The sequence below is a fragment of the Labrus bergylta genome, chromosome 23, assembly GCF_963930695.1.
Source record: "Labrus bergylta chromosome 23, fLabBer1.1, whole genome shotgun sequence".
Classification (NCBI taxonomy): domain Eukaryota; kingdom Metazoa; phylum Chordata; class Actinopteri; order Labriformes; family Labridae; genus Labrus; species Labrus bergylta.
Genome location: NC_089217.1, coordinates 12,673,950 through 12,693,918, shown reverse-complemented (window position 1 = coordinate 12,693,918; position 19,969 = coordinate 12,673,950). Strand labels below are relative to the sequence as shown.

The following is a 19,969-nucleotide window of genomic DNA, read 5'->3' as shown; positions in this document are numbered from 1 at the left end:
ACCTTGTGTGAGTGCGCCCTGAGTCTCCTTGTTTGACCTTCACATTAAAACAACCTTTCAGGTCTCCTTCAGAATAAAGCTCTGATCTGAGGTCTGATTTCTGTGAATACATGTTCTTGATGAACAGATCTCCGGTCAGTGTGCCGCAGTTTCTGTCTCTCCTGTCGTCACAAACCCTCCCTCACTGTAAACACGAGCCTGAAGCTGAAGAGACGTTTTATAAAGTCAGAACCTGAAGGAGGAGGAGAAATGATCGTGGACCAGGTCTACACTAACAGACTGCTTTCTCAGTTTGGACTCGACCTCAACCTGCCTGCTATGTGTCAAAACTATAAATCATCATCTGCTGCCCCCATGTGGTCAATAAATGAGCCTGATTTCCCATAATGCACTGCACTTAAATGATGTCATGTAGTTGTTTCCTGAAGCTCTCTGCAGAGACACTTTGAAAATTCAGAGAAACAAAGAGCAGAAGTGACTGTGGTACGGAAACCCCTAACAGGATTCTGACAGGAGGAGACCTGAGAGGCTAATGGGAGCCACCGGACTGAGTTCGCCGAGGCCAGCAGGGGGCGGCAGAGAGTCACTGTTCAGGAGCTGCAGGACCAAACCGGAGGCTCTTACTCAGACCGGTTGTTTCATAGAGAATCTATTTTTATCACAACACAAACAAACATACAGAAAGGCTTCAATTATAAATATGATTTTTAACTGATTTTATTTGAAACATTTATGAAGATCACAAGAATGTATCAAACAAAATAATGATGAGTGTTTCTCTTGACATTTTATAGAATCAATCTTAATATGTATGATAATAAAAAAAATTAATCACTTTAATAACGGGATTGTTGCAGCCATACTCCGATGTCTGGCATCTTTTTATGGATAATGAAGATATTTCTAAACTTCTTCAATTCATTAATCCAAAAAGACAAACATCAGAGAGTAAGAACAACACGAGAGAGAGAGAGAGAGAGAGAGAGAGAGAGAGAGAGAGAGAGAGAGAGAGGAGACAACGGCAGGAAGTGAAAACAAACAGCTCTAAGTCTGATCAGACACACAGGTGCTGACAGGAAGTGACCAGAGGTGCTGACAGGAAGTGACCACAGGAGCTGACATGGAGCGACCAGAGGCAGAGCACAGGTGCTGACAGAGCATAACATCAGCAGCTGTTCTTGAGAGTTCTAATCAGCATCAAAACCATCCTGAATATCATCATCATTGATGTGAGCAGTAACTGGGAGCCAGTGGAGGGAGATGACTTTTTGAGCCCTTTATGCACCCTGTCCCTAAGTGTGCATACCTGCAGACTTATCGTGAGGGAATTACCCAGAGTTCATAGTATTGTGACGTGAAACATATGATTGCCAGAGGAAGCCATAAAAAGGGGAAAAACGGGAGAGATGCTAAACAAGCAGGAAGGTGATACCAACATAGAAGCTTAATTTTTTTTAAATATTGCCGAGGTGTTTTTATTTCAGTAAGCAGTTAAAAAAGTACAAATGAACCATTTTATTCTTTGATTCTCTGATATAAAGGCTAAAATGTTTAATTTATCATTACATTAAATTTAAAAACATTTTTGTAGTCCAGTCTCTCTGACTGCTGTGTGTTAGTCTGAACACTAGGTGGAGACATTTTCCTTATTAGAGCATTTAAACACATGATGATTGTTTCCTGTCATCTTTAAAGTTTCAATATTTATATTTATAAACCTTTATATTTATCACTGTCATGTTATAACCGGTCTCACTCATCAAAGTGTTGAAGATAAATGTCACCATGTCAATAAATAAGTGATATTAAAAATGCAAAAAATAGCAAAAACAACCTTTATACAAAACAAGTGTCCAAAGAGGCGATCAGATGAAATGATTGTTTCTGATGTAAAGTCGTGAAAATGTTCACGTCTGTTCTTCAGAGTTTAAACTGGCAGACAACAAATGGGGCATTTGTTTGAAGCGCAGGCAATGATCACACTTCACTCAGAGTCTGCAGGAATGTATCTGAAAAAACACAAAAATGAATATTAGAAACTTTAAAGGTCCCAGATGATAATAAATCCACTTCACCATGTTTCTCTAACTCTAATATGTGTCTCTAGTCTGTCTACAAACCCCCCAATGATGAGAAAAGTCCATCCTCTCTGTCTTTTGCCTGCTCCACTTTTCAGAAAATGTGTGCTGAAACAGGCCGTTTGGAGATTTTCCCTTCATGACATCACAAAGGGCAGTAACCCCTCCCCCAGGTGGGTGACACTCCCACAGCTAGGTGTTTGTTCTGCCCTCTGAGTCTGCCTTCTCACTGAAACAATAGGACATGGTGCGAGAAAGACCGAGACACCCAAGCCCTTTCAAAGAGGGGGCGTGGTCAGACACAGCTCATTTACATTTAAAGGTACAGACTTTGGCTGTTTGAAAAACCTCCATCTAAACTAGTAGTTCGTATACTGATTGGTCCAAAATGCAATATATCAACTAATGCGAGGTCCGCAGTACGCCTAAATTACCATGATTTATTCCTGATTCAGGAACAGTGGACAGCCATGTTTTTTTTTCCATCCCTTTGAGAAATGTGATGGAGTTGATGAAGTGTGCTCAGAGACGTGTACCTGTCTGTCCTGACACGGCCTTCAGCTGACAGCTGCTCAGGATCCGGTCACAGGTGAACAGTCCCAAACATCCAGAGCAGTGTGAGGACGAGCTGCAGCTCCGCCGTTCGATCCCACTGCAGCCGAACTGAAAAGGGAAAATTTGAGTCGATAATAATGTCTCAAATACAGATTGAGCAATTTCATTTGTTTCTTCACAGCGCCATGTAATCTATGCTGTTGGAGATTTCTGGTAAACAAACACAGTGACTGTGAATCCTATTAATCCGGCCTAATAAGAGACGGGGCTCATTGGCTGATAGAGGCTGGGAACAGGGAATGGAGGCTTGTAATTGGCCAAATGATGATTGCTATGTAGAAATCTCAAAAATAGATAGAGGATCGATCAGATATTTCTGCACATTTTGTGTGATTTGAATAGATAATAACTCATGATGTTTTTGTTTGTTAAGGACCTTATCTCAACACTAAAGAACAGATCACTTTCTAAGTATATCATAAAGGTGCTGATGACATGGACGTTTACAGACACAGTTGTTTCGATCTGGGTTAGTCTCACGATCCTCCACCAGCTCCTTAATCGCCTAAATCACGTCCCAAATATCTGAAAATGTTCCACCAATCAGATTCATTAAATGAAAAATTGTTCAGTTTGAATCTAAGATGGTATAAAACCATTTGACTGAACAAAATAAACATCAAGGTGCTTCACACTCTTTTTGACATTATTTTTTCGCTGGCACATATTGGTGACCCACTGAAACCGGCTCCATGACCCGCTTTTGGGTACAGACCCACCAGTTGAGAACCACTGCTTTAGAGCATTAAACATAAAAAAACATACTCACTGTGTCTGTGTTAAACTGTCCAAAAGGTCTCCCTCTGATCCTTCTGTTCTTCTTTCTCTTCCTGGAGTCTCCATGCACGGGTCTCACATCTGACCTCTGCGTGTTTCCCTCCTCTGCGTCTTCAGGCGGGGCGGACGTCTGTATCTCAGTGCCTGCAGGCAGAGCAGCAGGGTGAAGGGTGCTGCTAATGTCAGCCTGTTCTCTCCACCCCGCTGTCAGGCTCACACCTGACTCTGCAGGCAGAGCAGCAGGGTGAAGGGTGCTCCTTCTCTCAGCCTGTTCTCTCCACCCTGCTCTCAGTCTCACACCTGACTCTGCAGGTGGAGTCCGCAGGAGAGTAATGTGGAAGATAACAGAACATTTTATCAGAAGGACACAGACATCCATTTTCTTCTCTCAGTCACATTAAAGATGAAGTTCTCAGCTGTGAGATGACATACATTATATATATATCCTGTTCATCAATCAGCACGCCGCTGACACGCCCTGCTTACAGTGACCTGCACCGACTCGTTCAGTGACCTGATGTGACTGATTCCTGAACGACTCTAGAGTGTGTGTGTGTGTGTGTGTGTGTGTGTGTGTGTGTGTGTATGTGTGTGTGTGTGTGTGGGGGGGGGGGGGGGGGGCTCACAATTGTATTGTGAGGCATTGTGATATCCAGACATCTTGAATGAATTGTTAGTTTGGACATACGAGCTGAGTTATGTGATGTTTCTTCTTAAAGTGCAGATTCGTTTTCTCACATTTCTCAACGCAAATTTTGCACAAGTATGGTTTATTCACTGTAACCTTTACTTGAGTGGTTTATCCTTAAATTCAAGCTTTACTTTAACTTGAATAACATTCTGATATTCTTTATTTTCTGCAAACAGCTCTAAAAAGTAGAATACAAAGAACTTGTGTTCTTTCTCATATGCACATAAATTAACACACTGATGGAGATGCTTAATGACCCTTTAACAATGTATTCCTCTTATCCACTTTGTGTCCTGTGTTCCCCTCTGTGCTTCAATGCAACAACTATATGAATCCCTGCAGCAGTTTGGAGTTGCATGTTCATGAAGACAAATATGCACAGCGACATACAGACAATAAATGATAACACGAGAGAAAATATATCAAATATATAGGTAGTGTGAGTCCATACTGATGCAGGATGCTAAAATGCTTCAAGCCTATTGGATGATCTGCTGGTTAGGGAAGAAATTGAGATCTCTTTGTTTCAACCGTGTGATGGCGCTGAACCTCTCCTGAGCTTTGTCTTTCGGGCAGCTCTCCGTGTGATCACACACACACTCATATTCTCCTCTGAGCACTCCTGATTAAAGAGGTACCCAGTGTTTACCATGTGCACTAATATAACTGATGTGCCGTCGCCATGGAGACCACAGGATGTCAGCTCAGGTGATGAGAGTCTGAACAATATGAAGGACAGTGTTGTGGTGTCGTGCACCAAAACACTGGCTGTGATAAAATGACAGCCCCATTGAAACCTGCAGGAGGAGAGACAAAGACTGCGATGGATGTAAAGACGACCTGCAGCAGCTCTGTTTGCTCGGCTTTCACTTATTAGTCCTGCTCTGTATGGGCGGCTGGATGTTTGACACATATTGACTCCTGGGATCCAAGCAACATAATGTCGCACTGGAAATGTTAACACTGGATTTTTAATGAAACATTTATTTAGATTGCACCATGTAGCAAAGTCTAGAAGTAATGTACTAAAACCGATATGAAAGCTTGAATGTTAACTGAGTTGAAACTTTTCTAAAGAGGTCTGATTCAACATCACAGCAATTTTTAAATCTCTGAAAAGTTTGTTTTTGCACTTAAAGGAGCAATATGTTACCTTGACATCTAGTGTTTAAAATGTACGCTATCTGGCTGACTTCTCACATGTGTCTTTAAATGTATTGAATTGAGTCCAATATGGTGTGATGTCGAATACAACCTGAGCAAACATCCCAAGCCTACATTATCCCTATATATGCATACATATATATGTATAGGCATACATAAGCTAGCAATTTCATTTGTTAGCTTAAACTATTTCTTAAGTTGACCATTCTTAAAGATTAATCATCATGTAAACTAAAAATTAACAAATGTAGTCATACTATCTATTACCTTACTTTAGTTAATTTTCCAACCATTTGGAACATGTCCTTCCTATTTCAGCTTGTTATCCGTTAGCCTACGCTGACAAATGATTTCAAATGATTTTAAACAACTAAAAGTTAGCAAAAGAGGGATGGATTTAGTCGAAGGTTTAGCTAACTGTTTTAACTGTGTGTCCATTACTTTGGCCTCCTGTTTGAATTAGTCTAGTTATTAGCTCACTTTCGATAACTATATTAAGTAATTAGCCACCTTAAGCCAACAATTTCAACCCTTAGTTAGCCTAAGTTAGCTAACTATTATCAATTTTCTGTCTACTGCAGCTCATCACTTTAACTGTTATCCATTTATTTAGGTCTTACAACTGTTTATTCATAATCTTAATCACAATTTAAACAGCATGGCTACCCATCATCTAAGTTAAGTAGGCTATTCAGGCCCAAAAGTTAAAGCCTATTTTACACATTCAACCAGTTACCCATTCAACATTTAATTCATTGAAATAGTTAACAAAAAAGGTTAGTTTAGCAAAGTTTATACTCTAGCCAACTTCTATTTTTTAAACCTTACTTTATTATTTAATTCTGTTATATTTATTAAGCTAACTAGGCCTATTTGATCTGTTTATCAAAGCATTAGCTCAAATTTAAAAATGTATATTATTGTTGGCTGTTTTAACTGTTATTTCAGGTAAACTGCGCTGACAGCTGAACATAGCTTCGAGTTTATTTTGGTGTTTTTATCATTTTGTGATGATAAGTGATTCAGAGAGCGACAGTGGTGCCCCGTAGCGGCGTTATCCCGCGTCACGTCTTCGGCAAACTCCGCCATGAATCGTACTTATACGGAAGAAGCCGAGGCGTTCCGGAGCTGTCCGGAAGGTCCGGCTGTGGTTTCTCAACATAAACAGCTATGGCGGAGGCAGCAGTAGCGTCTACGGCGACTCCAGCAGTAACAGGAGGTTGGACCAAAAACGTAACCTGCCGGTAAGACAAGACGACCGGGGGCTTAAATGTCGAGGATTATTTCACCGTCGGTGGTTTTTGAACAAAAGCAGCGGAGTTCCGGTGGCCAACGACCGACTGACAGCAGCGTCTTCCGAGGCTCGGTCAGCTGTTAGCCAGCTAGCTGTTAGCTTACATGTCTCCAGGCTGTGTTGTTATGTTCCCACAGCTCACAGTGAGGTTAGCAGCCAGTTTGGTAGCTTTAATGTTGTCATCGGTTAACTCCCATACGAGGGTGTCGATCACCACCCTGTGTAAAGGTTAACTTTAATAACTATCACTGTTTGTTAAAAACGTGAAACCACCGAGTTGAAATGTTATAATAATCATTATTAGATGATTGTTTGTGTTGCTGTGCTAAGATTAGCTTCATGTGTTGAAAATATGAAAGTGAAACACGAAGTTTACATGAGGAAGCTTTTTCAGTCTTAATCTGTTTCTAATTTATTCACATGATGATATAATAATAATAATAATAATAATAATAATAATAATAATGACGATGTTTGTAAAGCGTTTGGGGATTATCAGATTAAAGGGGAAACAAGAACATATAACAAAAAACACACTAACAAAGGTAAAAAACAACAACACACAAACAAAGTTAAAAAAAACAACAACAACACACAAACAAAGGTAAAAAAACAACAACACACTAACAGGTGGGAACAGTTTGTTCTCTGTGTTTATGAAGCATGGTCGTGCTTTGTGTGTTTTACTTTGTTGTTGTCATGAATGTGTGTTTAACTGACTGCTGTTTTTCGTGTATTTATGTTTTATTTTCTGGCTGAAGGTTTCTCATGTTTCTGCTTTAATTTCATATTTTCGTGTCTCCTCGTGAATAGTGATTTTTCAAGGACGTGTTGTTGTTTTTAGATTCAGGTTTTTTATTTGTTGTTTCATGAATAACCTACTAACGAGGTCGTCATCATCATGTTCGATACTTTTCAGTGCCTTGTATTCTTAAACGAAGTTTTCAGGTATTTAAAAGATAGATGGACACTTTACACGTCGATATTTTCTGGATTATTTTCTCTGTCAGTGAACTGAATCTCTAACAAAGTTATTTGGATCAGAATTAGCAGATTTTTACAAATAAACAAACTTGTAATCGACATGTAGAGTTTTCACAGACGTCTGATTATTCATTACATTTCTTTTTGAAAGGATTTAGTGTGAGTGTGTCGACCTTCTGTTGAGTTTATATTTGTAATATTTAAACGTGAATCTGATTTAATGAGCCGCTCAGTGACTAAATCAGGGACTAATGAAGCTTTAAGGTTGTTTTGAACGATTCAGTCTCTTTTATTTTAATGATTGAAAGCATCATAAAGTGACCAAGCTGCATGGTTCACCTTTGCACGTCAGGAACCTTAAAAGCAAATTGCTGCCCATTGTCTAAATTGCACAAATTCAATGGCAACGTTTAATACACATATCAAACTGCTCACCTGTGAAACGGGTATTGACGTTGATTGATCTTTTATTCAAAGCTTATTGAAGTTTGAAATTCAGTTTTTGCGACAACCCGTCCGTACAAAATAAAGTTGACATCTTTTGAAACAGACTTTTAAGTTCTGGTTACTGACAGTCGACCTTCGTCCTTGTGTTTTTATTTCCAGATATTTCATGCATGGTCTTTGCACAGAAGGAGAAAACTGTCGATACTCCCATGATCTGACCAGCAGCAAACCTGCAGCGATGATGTGCAAGTTCTTTCAGAAGGGAAACTGTGTGTTCGGAGACCGATGCAGGTAAAGAACCCGCTCCAACCTGAGTCTTTCAATTCAAATAATTCGAAGGTGGACGAACTCGAGTATAAACAGATTTGGCTGTTTTGTAATCGTGTTCACGCTCAGCTGCCTCGTCCTAAAAAAAAAAAGCTCCCAGTTGTCGGTCGAGCTTTATTATAACTTCTTTTCTAAAAGTGTCTCGGCTTCTGAGAAGCATTAGAGCTCCTGGAGGGGACCTGACACCTGAGACCGCCGCTCCCCGTGTCAACATGTTGTCGGTGTGTGTCTGAGCTCGGGCCGCTCCACGTACAGCTGAAGCATCGCAGCTCTGCTGGATGTTAGCAGTTTGATGGGAAGGAAATGTCACATGACCGTTTGAACATGGAGAAATTCTCCTGGCCAGAGTTGTTGTTTGATCAAATTCTGACTCTAAATGCATTTTTTATCTGAAAGGAGTTAAGTGCCAGGCTGCATATATATCCTAGTTAATCTTTAATATTGTTTTTGTTGTTGTTTTTGAAGGATTGTGTTTAAAATCCACCTGTTCCCAGTTTGTTTGAGCTCTGTTACTCAGGGTGGACCGTTTGAAGGCTCTCAAAGTGCTTTAAAGTTTTCACCTGGTTTTGTTTACGTCTGTTCCCCGTTGTCTTAAACTTGTTAATGTTTAGTCATAAAATATGATTGAAGACATCGACATACTTATTCTAAGATCACACTGGAACATGGGGTCGGCTTTGAGTTCTCCTCTTCCACATTCAGTTACACGATTAAAAGATCTTTGAAACATATATTTTGTTTGCACAGCAGTAAGTTTCTCTGACAGTTTATCTGGATTTGCAAATAAAGGACTGATTCATCTTCTCTATCTGAATGAATATCATTTCATCGTATGCGTATACGTGAAGCAGACTGACTTGAAGAGACTTGTGTTGTAAAGTCAAAGCAGACACTATTGTCATGGATAGAAGAATAAGGACATAAATCTGTGTCAGTCCGCTTTAATTATCCCACACACTGCAGCCTGCATTCAATGTGGTCATCAGTATTTATTCGTCGTGAAACGGGCTCAAACATGCAAATCTCGTCTTTTGAGCAGCGGATTAGTCTGCTGCTCTGTTGTCAGGCTGCAGTGTACCCAGACAGCAGCAGCAGCAGCAGTGTGTACAGACAGTGTCTGCTGCGTGTCTGGCTGCATCGCCATAGTTACCAAGACCCTCCGAGGACCACCAGCTGCAGCAGTGACGCTCTACTTCCCCATACACTCCATAATTTCTCTGTTACGGTGTGTTTACTGCCTGCAGGATGTCTGAGGAGTGTGTTTCTCTGCTGTTGTTGTTGTGTTGATAAGTCACATTCCTTCATCGTTGAGATGGAGGTGTCCTCATTATTTGTGTGACCTCTGCATTAAGAGTGCATAGAAAGGCTCTCCCTGTGGGGGTTTATTATGGTTCCCCAGGCTCTGTCTATTGTATGGACTCTGTCTCGCTCTCACACTCGGTGTCTGTGTCTCTCTGCCTCTCTCTCTCTCCTGCAGCCAGACACAGTGCATTGCAGCCTGCATGGCAATTGCATAACATTGTGTTTCCTTCCTGCTCTCTTTCTCTGAGCCCCCCCCCCCCCCCCCCCCCCTCCCCCCCCCCCTCCTCCTCCTCCTGCGCTGTTGCTGGGTTCCCCGGGTTCATTCTGCTGCAGCAGCCTCCGCTCTCTTTTATTTATGCATCGCTCCTCCAGCAGCACCCCTCCCCTCCCCTCCCTGTTCTCCCAGTGGCTCTCTGGGAGCAGACTGGTTAACAGTGATGTCTGACAGGCAGCTCTTCCTTTTGTACGGCTGCGTGCTCAGACTGTCATAGTCGGTTAGTCATGCTGTATAGTATCTGAGGAGTTGACATGTTATTGTGAGGACGTTTGAGTGAAAGGTGTCTGCATATCATCATCAGGGCTGCAGCATCTGTCATGTGAGGGCTGGATGTGAAATACAAGACTGGGATCAAACATCCTCTAACATGGTGATCTGATTGTTTCTGTTGCTTTAAAGCCTCCGACAGTAGAAACATCGCTGCACTATTTATCATCATCACAGAGTCTAAAGCATTTACATTTGACCGTCTCCACCGTGTATGTCACGTCACTCTCTAGATCTTTGATGTTTTTATTTTAATGATAACTTGATAACGATAATGATAACTAAACGGATTTCGATCAGTGGCGGCCTGGAAGACCAGAAAGAAACCAGCAGAGTTGAAGTTAGCTGTCGTTTATATTTTAGCCCTTCAAGAAAAACCGAAACGTGTTGAAGAAAATCTGATTTTTAACATTAAACTGCTTTAATTAGTGTTCAGTTTATTTTGATTAGCTGGTTAGTTAATTTACCAAAAAAAAGGAGGAGACCTCCGTCAGTGATTCTGCTCTGGAGATCCCCTAACTTAGAAACTGAACCAGACGAGGCTCATTTCTGCTTCGTTTACGTTTGAAATAAGATACTTATGTTTTTAAAGGTTGTAACCATCCCTTCCCATATACTCCAACATGTCCTTCATGTTGAGATGGATGTTAAAAGTGCAGCCACTAGAGGGCGCAGTCTCTCACAGATCTCCACTTCTCCATCTTTGGCGTCTAGCTGACCTCCAGTCTCCGTCTGATCTCCGTCCAGCTGTTCTGTTGTCGTCTCTCCCTGTGCCATGGGGTTCTTCTTCATTGTCTTTAGCTGGTCCGACATGAACTGTCGGCTACACTGCTCCACACTGCCCCCATGACTTCAGGTGGTATTGCAACATTTAGTCTGTTTCTGTAAGCTTCCAGAAAACGTGCAGAAATGTGGACAAACTGAACGCAGAGTACGGACAGAAGGCTCCGACTGTCTTAAGCTGGCTGTGCGTTATGAATTTATATATTTGTATGCTGTTGTTCTTCTGTTCCATTCTTGAGAATTGTGAATATTTCAGGAAAAGCGTGGAGGGGAATCTTTTGCACAGTAACCTCTCAGATTTACAGATAAACCAATTAGATTTAGGTGATCAGAGGTTAAAGTTCGAGGTCAGAGTGAAGTCCTTATAAGATGCATAAAGCTGTCTGAACCTGGAGACAGATCAAGAATGAATACTCTAAATGATGACCCGAGTCTTTGAGGGTCAAATGAAGAAGTGGTGATGCTTTTTATCCAAACAGTCGAGGGTCAGTTCTCTGTCATCATGAAGCCTGGCGGATACAAGCGTCTGAAAGGAGTTTCCTCTGTCTGGAGGGTGTCTGGACGTTAGAGAGAGGGGGAGGAGCTCGGAGTAGAGCCGCTAGTCCTTCACATGGAAAGGAGCCGGTTGAGGTAGTTTAGACATCTGATTAGGATCCTCCTGGTCGCCTCCCTTTGCGGGTCTGCTGGGCACGCCCAACTCGCCCAGACCTGGATAACCCGGACTCCGGACCGGTTGGATCCGTGAAGGATTACAGTCAGTCTCCCCTTTTGTACCGGTTTGTTCTGCTGTGGAGAGCGAGGGTCTCTGGTATCACACCCCTCGTCTAAATGATGCAACACACCGTCCCTCATCCCAGCCCCAGTTACACTAGTGGGTTAAAGATGAGTCTTTACTGGTTGGCCTGAGGTGGTGTCTGTAGTTTGATCAAGTCTCAACATGGTAACTTTACAGCCTATCACCTGTTTGCTTCCAACACACCTGTGAAGAATAAACAACTCTGTCTCCACTCGGGAAAATCATGATCACCCTAAATATAACTTCTAGATCAAAATACTGCCAACTCTCAGACACTGAGTTTTTTACAGCCACAGGAGATACTGTATCTGTCCCTGAGGCTGTACAACTCCTCTGCACAGCTCAGCAGGGGAAATTACACTTCACATTCCTCTTACATGCTTATTATTTACAGACAGATCCAAAATATTTCTCTTAAGAAGAGGCACCAAATGAGCAGCAGAGACCGGTCACAGGTCTTTATCAGACTAGAAACCGTGTACTGGCCTTCACAAAGTGAACACGGTGAAGGTCGGGCTCTGTGTCTGTGTAAACACCACGTCCTGCTCTCTAACAGGACGCAGTCATTTACACAAACATACAAGTGCAGCTGCTGTCGTGTTGGTTTGATTCCGTTTATAATACTTAAGCTCTGATGACAGTTTCAAAGGTTAATATGCAACGTTTATGTCAAAGGAATTCATAAATGAAATGGCCGTGAACAGGATGGTGTAAATGAGGTGAAGCAGGCAGGAAGTAAAGACGATTGAATCTGTTATTTCAGAGACCGATAGTATCTAAAACTGCAGAAACTTTAAAGGAGCACTATGCCCCCTCCTCTCTAGAGTCATGCTCACGCAGGTTGACTTTACCAGACACTGAAGCTTCAGTGTTTAGCCAGCTCTCCGCAGCTTTCTCCAATGTTTTGAATTTAGACTGCAGTACCCATTTTAAACAGTAAGTGTCAGAGTTACATATTGCTCCATTAATAGCTTTAAGCCAGTGCTTAAAAAGAAGCTCTTTAGAAATAATCTCACTAAGGGCGAACATTTAGGAGCTCTGGTTGAAGAAAAGATGATAATTGAACTGATCAGCCATCCTGTGAACAGTTAGTTTTTCCTGTGTCACCCAGAAGGTTCATATTAACGCAGAATGAGTTTGGGCTTTAGTAAAGGGTTAAACACACAGCAAAAGAAAGGCTGCACTGGGTAGCTTTTATTGTGAACCAGGAAGTGGAACCAGGAAGTGGCAATGCTCTCTTTTCCTGAACTTCCTGCCACTTATCTCCACAAAAACAAGTTGCAGTTCTTTGTTCAAAAAGGGAAAAACACAATTCAGCAGATCTCAAAAGATTCTAACCGACTGAAAGTATTCCTCTGAGTACCAGTCATGTTCTTCTCCCTGTATCAAAGCAGAGATGGTTCATACACCGGAGCTTTGTCTTTGCAGGGAGACAGGAAACACGTCAGACAAGCTAACTGTGCAGCGCTCATGCATACAGGCTGACTACATGCTAACGTGATACTAGCTGCTGAACAGTTCATGATAAGCAGCTGTGCCAAGGTGACCCGTCACACAGGTGGAACTGAGATAAAGATGTCGGACAGAGCACTGACACGCTGCCTGTTTTTCTGCTCGTAGCTCTTAACCGTCCTTCATCACTGCTGTAGGACGTTAGATAACCTGTGGTTCCTGGGTTCTTCCTCAGGTTTGAACACTGTAAACCCACAAACAACGAGGAGCCTCCCACCTCGCAGACGCTGCCGCTGCCCTCCGCCTCACTTGCCGGCTCGTCAGATCCAGAACACAGTGGGTCAACACCTGGTCGGGGGGCCAGAGACTGGGTCAACGCTGCGGAGTTTGTCCCAGGACAGCCCTACTGCGGACGAGGTAACGTGATGTAAATAAGAACACCAACAGATTTGTGTTTTCTGAGAAATCTGAGGTTTCTAAAGCTTCCTGTGGAGCCTGAACTGTCTGAGAGCAGAAAGGAAGGTTTACGATGTTCCACAGATCAGAAGAAGGCATGACGCGTTTTGTTTCTCTCTCATTTTAAATTTAAACCTTTGATGTCTTTCTGTGTTCTGTGTATCGTCTGTGTTTAGCTGAGCCGGTGAAGGCTGAAAGCTCCGCCCCTCTCATCGAGGAGTTAGACGGCGACTCAGCGCAGGAGAACAAAGAGCTGAAAAAGCAGCTCTGCCCGTACGCCGCCGTCGGAGAGTGTCGCTACGGCGTCAACTGCGCCTATCTCCACGGCGACGTGTGCGACATGTGTGGCCTGCAGGTGCTCCACCCCACCGAGAACGCCCAGCGCTCCGAGCACACAAAGGTAATGCTCAATCTATATGTGTTGCATGTTATTAATGTTTAAAAGTTCAAATAGTCATCTTGCAGCTTTTTGTTCTAGATCTCTGTTTTTAGGGTTAGTTAATAAGAAGCTGAGATCTAAATGCTCTGTGCAGTTTTAACAATGGGCAGAGGGAGATAGAGGACTAATACCCGGTGTTTCCTCCGTCAGGCGTGCATCGAGGCCCATGAGAAGGACATGGAGATCTCGTTCGCCATCCAGCGCAGCAAGGACATGATGTGCGGCGTGTGCATGGAGGTGGTCTTTGAGAAGGCCAACCTGAGCGAGCGACGCTTCGGCATCCTCTCCAACTGCAGCCACTGCTACTGCCTGAAGTGCATCCGCAAGTGGAGGAGCGCCAAACAGTTCGAAAGCAAAATCATCAAGTGAGTCGCTGAAGTTATTTACCTTTAGATCTGAAGAGGGCAAATCTGTTTTCAAGGCTTCACAGCGAAAAAAACCAAAACACACCTGTGACTTCTTTCCTTATTTACTTCCAGGCGGCAAAATCAGTTTGGTCTCCTGCTCGTTTAAGAAAGTAATCTAAGACTAAATACTTTTAAAGCTCCTGATTTAGATGTGTGCACGTCAGATAAATGGATGATTGTTGTGAGGTTAGAGATTTGAGACACCAGAGAGTATGCATCTCCAGACTCCGTCCAAATACTGAAATAGTACTGCATTCATGTGAAAGGGAGGACGTATATTCACATTGAACGTAATCACTGAGCTGATGTGAGAACACAGCAGGGTATAATCAGGAGAATTCACCTGGAGTGAGTGGGAGGGGGTGGTGACGTTTATTCCCTGTGATCGCTGCACGACCATAGACGGTCTGCACGCCACCTCTACGACCTCCGTGCTCTAATGAACCTGCTGCATTGTGTTTCCTGTTCTCCAGAATGTTCTTCTCCACTCTTTAGTTCACATTGAGAGTCTGTTCGACTACACGTAGCATTGATAGAAAGACACATATTCTCATTATAGTGTCGTATAGAGGACTCTGTTGCTGCGAAAGCCACTTCCACATTGTTCTTTTTATGTCTTACCTCAGGAGACTCCGCCCCCCCCTCCTGTCTGACAGGGATAGTCTCCCTCTGTGAGCTGCATGTGTAAACAACCAGATCAGGAGAATATACGGAGCAGTCCTCCTGATGTTATGTAGACACGTTTAGGAGTGAAAGCAGCTGTAGATTGTTGTTTGAGTCTTTTTGCTCACATGAAATGATTTCTGTTTAGTTTAACATACAGGTTGTTTTTTTTACTGACCGGATCGTTCACTCATCTTTCATCGTTCTGAAATCAAATGTTTCATCTCTTTCACTCTGCAGGTCCTGCCCTGAGTGTCGAATCACGTCCAACTTTGTGATCCCGAGCGAGTACTGGGTGGAAGATAAAGACGACAAGCAGAAACTCATCCAGAAGTACAAGGACGGCATGGGGTAAACACACACACACACACACACACACACACACACACACACACACACACACACACACACACACACACACACACACACACACACATTTAACACTTTTGTAATCAGCTGGTGTCTGTCTGATGTGGGTAACATTACATCTGAGACACAGTCCAGTAACCCTCCTCTCTCAGGTTTTAGGTTTTTAGTTGTGTTCTTTGATCCATTTGTCTTATTTTAGATTCCTTCTGCTAATATTTTAATAAACACTTTAGTGTCCGATTCTAAAACTCTTTTCTTTTGCTGTGAGATGAGCGTCTGTTGTGGGTGGATGTGATGATGTGGGCGGGCCATTGATGGAAGTAAACTGAAGGGAGAAGGAGAGGGCTGATTTAAAAAAAGCAGATTGAAACTCACTTTAATTAAAAAAAAAAAAAAAAAACATCCAGTGGGAGACTTGACCACGTCAACATCGATCAGCTGTCCCAGTCTGACGTCCTGCGTCTGTTCTCTGTTTCCTCTTCAGGACTAAATCGTGTCGATACTTTGACGAAGGCCGCGGGACGTGCCCCTTCGGCTCAAACTGCTTCTACAAACACGCCTTTCCTGACGGCCGGCTGGAGGAGGCTCAACCTCAGAGACGACAGACGGGATCCAACAGCAGAACCAGGGTAACAGCTCACACCTGCAGCTCACTCACACTCTGTCACTGCACCAGCAGGTGTCACTATGAATATATTAGTGACTGAAAGACGCTCACAGTTTGTGTTTGTAAATGTTTTCACATCCAGCATGTCGTCAATGCACAAAAATCTGCTTTTACAATTCTATGAACAACAGTGACATCACCTCCTGCACTGCAGCGCCCTCTGCTGGATGTAGAAAGCGTTGAGCTGCAGAATAGAAACCGCTCTAAGGTCATGAAAGGGAACTGGTTTGAATGAAAGGTTCAGTTGTTGTTGTGATGTTGGACAAATGGGCGGAGTCATGTTACACATGGTGAGGACTGCTGTCTCTTAGTACGTGCCTCCTCTGCGTCAGAAACACACACACATCCATATGAGCCGACATGTTTTAAAATATCTCACTAACTCTCTCGTGCAACAGGAAAAGACTCAGCCCGTCCGTGTCGTCTGCCGGCCAGTTGCAGCGGGCTTAAAAGTCCATCGTATACACATTCTTTCATCGCCGCACTAAATTCACCCACGTGTTCCCCCTGTCCCTGTGAGTCCCCGCTCCACCGTCTCCTCCATCAGACGTGGAGGTAACGCCAGCGTGGCCTGTCCTGGGGTCTCATTCTGAGCAGCGTTCTGTGTTACGGCATCTGACCACCTCTGGGGGATTTGTGAGTTGTCAAAGGTGGGAGATTGATTTTAAACTTCGATATAATAAAAATCAACGATATCGATACCTGTTTATTACCACGGCAACAAAAATAGAAATATAGCATCGTGTCTAGCTCCGCCCTTTAGGTTCGGATGGGAACGCTTGGCACCCCAACAGAACGGTGGAAAGGTGAATAAATGTGTGCTGAACCAAACCGGGCCGTTTGGTGGAAACAGGGCTGCAATGATGACATGCTAACAGACGCCTATGATCAGGAAAAGTGTTCCGTTCCTGTCCCGGTCCTTAAAGTCTCAGAGTGGTTTCACATTATTCTAACGCTGTAAGAACCATTATTTCTGTTCCAACTGTTCCTGTTTCTCCTCCAGACAGAATTCATGCATCACAAACTAAATCCTTCCCTCTCCCTCCAGAGCTCGAGGCGAACTCCTCTGTGGGACATCCTGGACGAGCGGGAAAGCACCGACTCGTTCGACAACGAGGACGAGGAGATGGTGACGTTCGAGCTGAGCGAGATGCTGCTCATGCTGCTCGCCGCGGGGACAGACGACGAGATGACGGACTCAGAGGACGAGTGGGACTTGTTTCACGAGGAGCTGGACGATTTCTATGAGATTTACCTATAGCAGCCCTGCCCCCTTAAGCCCCTCCCCCTCCTCCTCACCTGTATACTAGACTACACTACATTAGAATGGACTGTCTTGTGCGAGTGATGGACAGTAGCTTCTCCCTCCCCCTGTTTTGTGGCGTGGCCTTTAAGCAGGCTGTTAATAATGAACTTATAAAATATAAAAAATTAAAAAAAAGAACCCGTCAGTGCGCTCGTGCTAAACATTTTCTATTCTCGTGAGTCTATCCGTGCGGTACGTGTTGACATATAAGATTTAAGTCAGATTATAAACTTTGTTCAGATATTGCTAATAAACATCGTGGAGTTGATCTGTGGGTCTGACCGTCCGTGTGAGACTCTCCTTCCTGTCAGTATGACGGCATGATGTAAGATTTTAACCACAAAGTTTGTTTATTAAAGCTGCTCAGAGACGACTTGTTGTGCTTCATACTGTCGACTGTTGACACACCCACTCTGCCCCGGCAGACAGGATGTCACATTCAAAGCCTGTTTGAAACCACGGCAACGAGAAGTCCTACACACCAGATAAAGGGTCACTTCCTGTTTTTAAAAAGGTCAAGCTGCAGGTAAACTCTGCACTCTGTCCGAAGCTTATGAAGGCGCAGGCGGGCTGGCGGGTAGGTCACGACTCGTGTGTGGAGGCTGTAGTCCTCCAAGGGCTTGTGGCTCCTTTCCTGCTTCTCTTTCCCGCTCTCTGTCTCTCGGGTTTCCTACTCTAGTCACCGTCCAATCAAACGAAGGCTAAAAGCTCAAATAAAAAGCGTTGTATTCTTGCAGTTTGTTCAGTGTGCAGAGTTTAGAGGGATCTTTTCCTATGCTGCACACCGGTCCTATGAATGAGATGTATTTTTTTTTATTTTTTTTTAAAGCTTCTTCACTTTTGCATTCTTTCGAGCATTAAAATAAAAAGATTGTTTAAAAACAGGTGAAGTCAAAGTATAGATCTTAATTAGTCGGTCTTTTAGTCACTGAGCGGCTCATGAAATCTGTTTCACATTAAAATAAATAAATAAATATACTCACATGAAGGTAGGCAGACTTTTAAACTCAGAGTGAAAACCAAGCAGAATTTCTGTCAAACTAAATCCTGTGAAATTAAACATAATTATTAAAGGTCACATCTTCTCCTCCTCTTCAACCAGTTTAAATAAGTCTCAGAGCTCCTCAAAACATGTGTGAAGTTTCTTATTGTAAATCCACTCTGATCCTGTATTTGATCATGCCTATAAACCCCTCTATTTCAGCCCTGCTCAGAACAGGCTGTTTCTGTGTCTGTACCTTTAAATGTAAGCTGTGTCTGACCACGCCCCCTCTCTGGAAGGGCTTGGGTGTCTCGGTCTTTTTCACTCCATGTCCTATTGTTTACGGTGAGAAGGCAGACTCAGAGGGCAGAACAAACACCTAGCTGTGGGAGTGTCACCCACCTGGGGGAGGGGCTACTGCCCTTTGTGATGTCATGAAGGGAAAATTGCCAAACGGCCTGTTTGAGCACACATTTTCTGAAAAGTGGAGCAGGCAAAAGACAGGATGGACTTTTCTCATCATTGGGGGGTTTGTAGACAGACTAGAGACACATATTAGAGTTAGAGGAACACGGAGAAGTGTATTATACATCATATGAGACCTTTAATTCAGTAATTTTCTGGATGGATCAGATCTACTCTTTGGTTTATAAAGTGTCCGAAAATGTTGAATAATATTGAAACATTACTTCTACTGAAATATGCAGTAGTTACATCATTCAGCTGCCGGGGGGGAGCACTGAACGATTTGTTATTATCCAGTAACATGTTTTCTGAGCTGCTCAGGGTCTGCCCAGGATCAGGCTCAGGTGCAAACTTAAACACCTCTCTTCCTGACCTAGGTGTGATATCAGACCCTCTTTATGACCCAGGTGTGATTAGACCTCCTCATGCGTCATTAACCCTCTGATTAAAGCGTTTTGACCTCCTGACAACGCGTAGGAGTGCTGATGCTGAAATGTGTTTTCTATGTCCCACAGGTAACGGTGAGTATTTAGGTGTAAAATAGAATGTGATCATTGTTGCTCGAGGAAGGACAGACCATCTTTTTTTTTTTTTGCTAACCTCTGGACCCTCCCCATGTGACTGGGCCCCTGAAAGCGTCCCCCTTTGCCCCCCTTATTGCCGGCCTTGGCAGTGAATGTAAACATAAGTATGATGACTGAAGCTTGTGAATATGAAGACAAAGACAAACTCTCTGATCAAAGCCTCATTTGTTCCTTCAGTTCCACCTCTGTACAGCTTTTAATGCTGCCATAAATACTACAGATGTTATAAGTTAATGTTTAACGTTAATAAACATACGGTGGACTTTTTCTTAAGAGTTTTGATTTATTCTCTAACAAGCTTCTCTGTTTGGGGATGAACTTAAATCATTGTGCTGACATGTTTTGTATTTATTCTCATATTTTCTGTTTTTAGTTTC

At 43.0% G+C, this 19,969-nt stretch overlaps 1 protein-coding gene across 3 annotated transcripts; it reads left to right on the top strand.

The window, feature by feature from the left end:
- Nucleotides 1–6,418: 6,418 nt before the first annotated feature.
- On the top strand, nt 6,419–17,934 carry mkrn1 (makorin, ring finger protein, 1). Of its 3 annotated transcripts, none has more exons than XM_020644679.3 (8): nt 6,419–6,569; nt 8,210–8,341; nt 13,490–13,671; nt 13,887–14,110; nt 14,300–14,514; nt 15,460–15,570; nt 16,073–16,217; nt 17,304–17,934. In XM_020644679.3, exons 1-8 carry the CDS (start codon nt 6,496–6,498, stop codon nt 17,514–17,516), a joined length of 1,296 nt encoding a protein of 431 aa, XP_020500335.1. In that variant the 5' UTR covers nt 6,419–6,495; the 3' UTR covers nt 17,517–17,934. The 3 variants fall into 3 exon arrangements, with proteins under 3 accessions (XP_020500335.1, XP_020500336.1, XP_065807256.1); XM_065951184.1 differs by lacking the exon at nt 6,419–6,569 and adding an exon at nt 6,619–6,767; XM_020644680.3 differs by lacking the exon at nt 8,210–8,341 and having other exon boundaries at nt 6,433–6,569.
- The last annotated feature ends 2,035 nt before the right edge of the window (nt 17,935–19,969 follow it).

Excerpts from the sequence above, each read along its gene's own strand:
- mkrn1 (XM_020644679.3), top strand. The coding sequence starts at position 6,496 with ATGGCGGAGGCAGCAGTAGCGTCTACGGCGACTCCAGCAGTAACAGGA. Across the intron at positions 14,111-14,299 it reads AGCGCTCCGAGCACACAAAG|GCGTGCATCGAGGCCCATGA; the intron begins GTAATGCTCAAT and ends TTCCTCCGTCAG. Across the intron at positions 16,218-17,303 it reads GATCCAACAGCAGAACCAGG|AGCTCGAGGCGAACTCCTCT; the intron begins GTAACAGCTCAC and ends CTCTCCCTCCAG.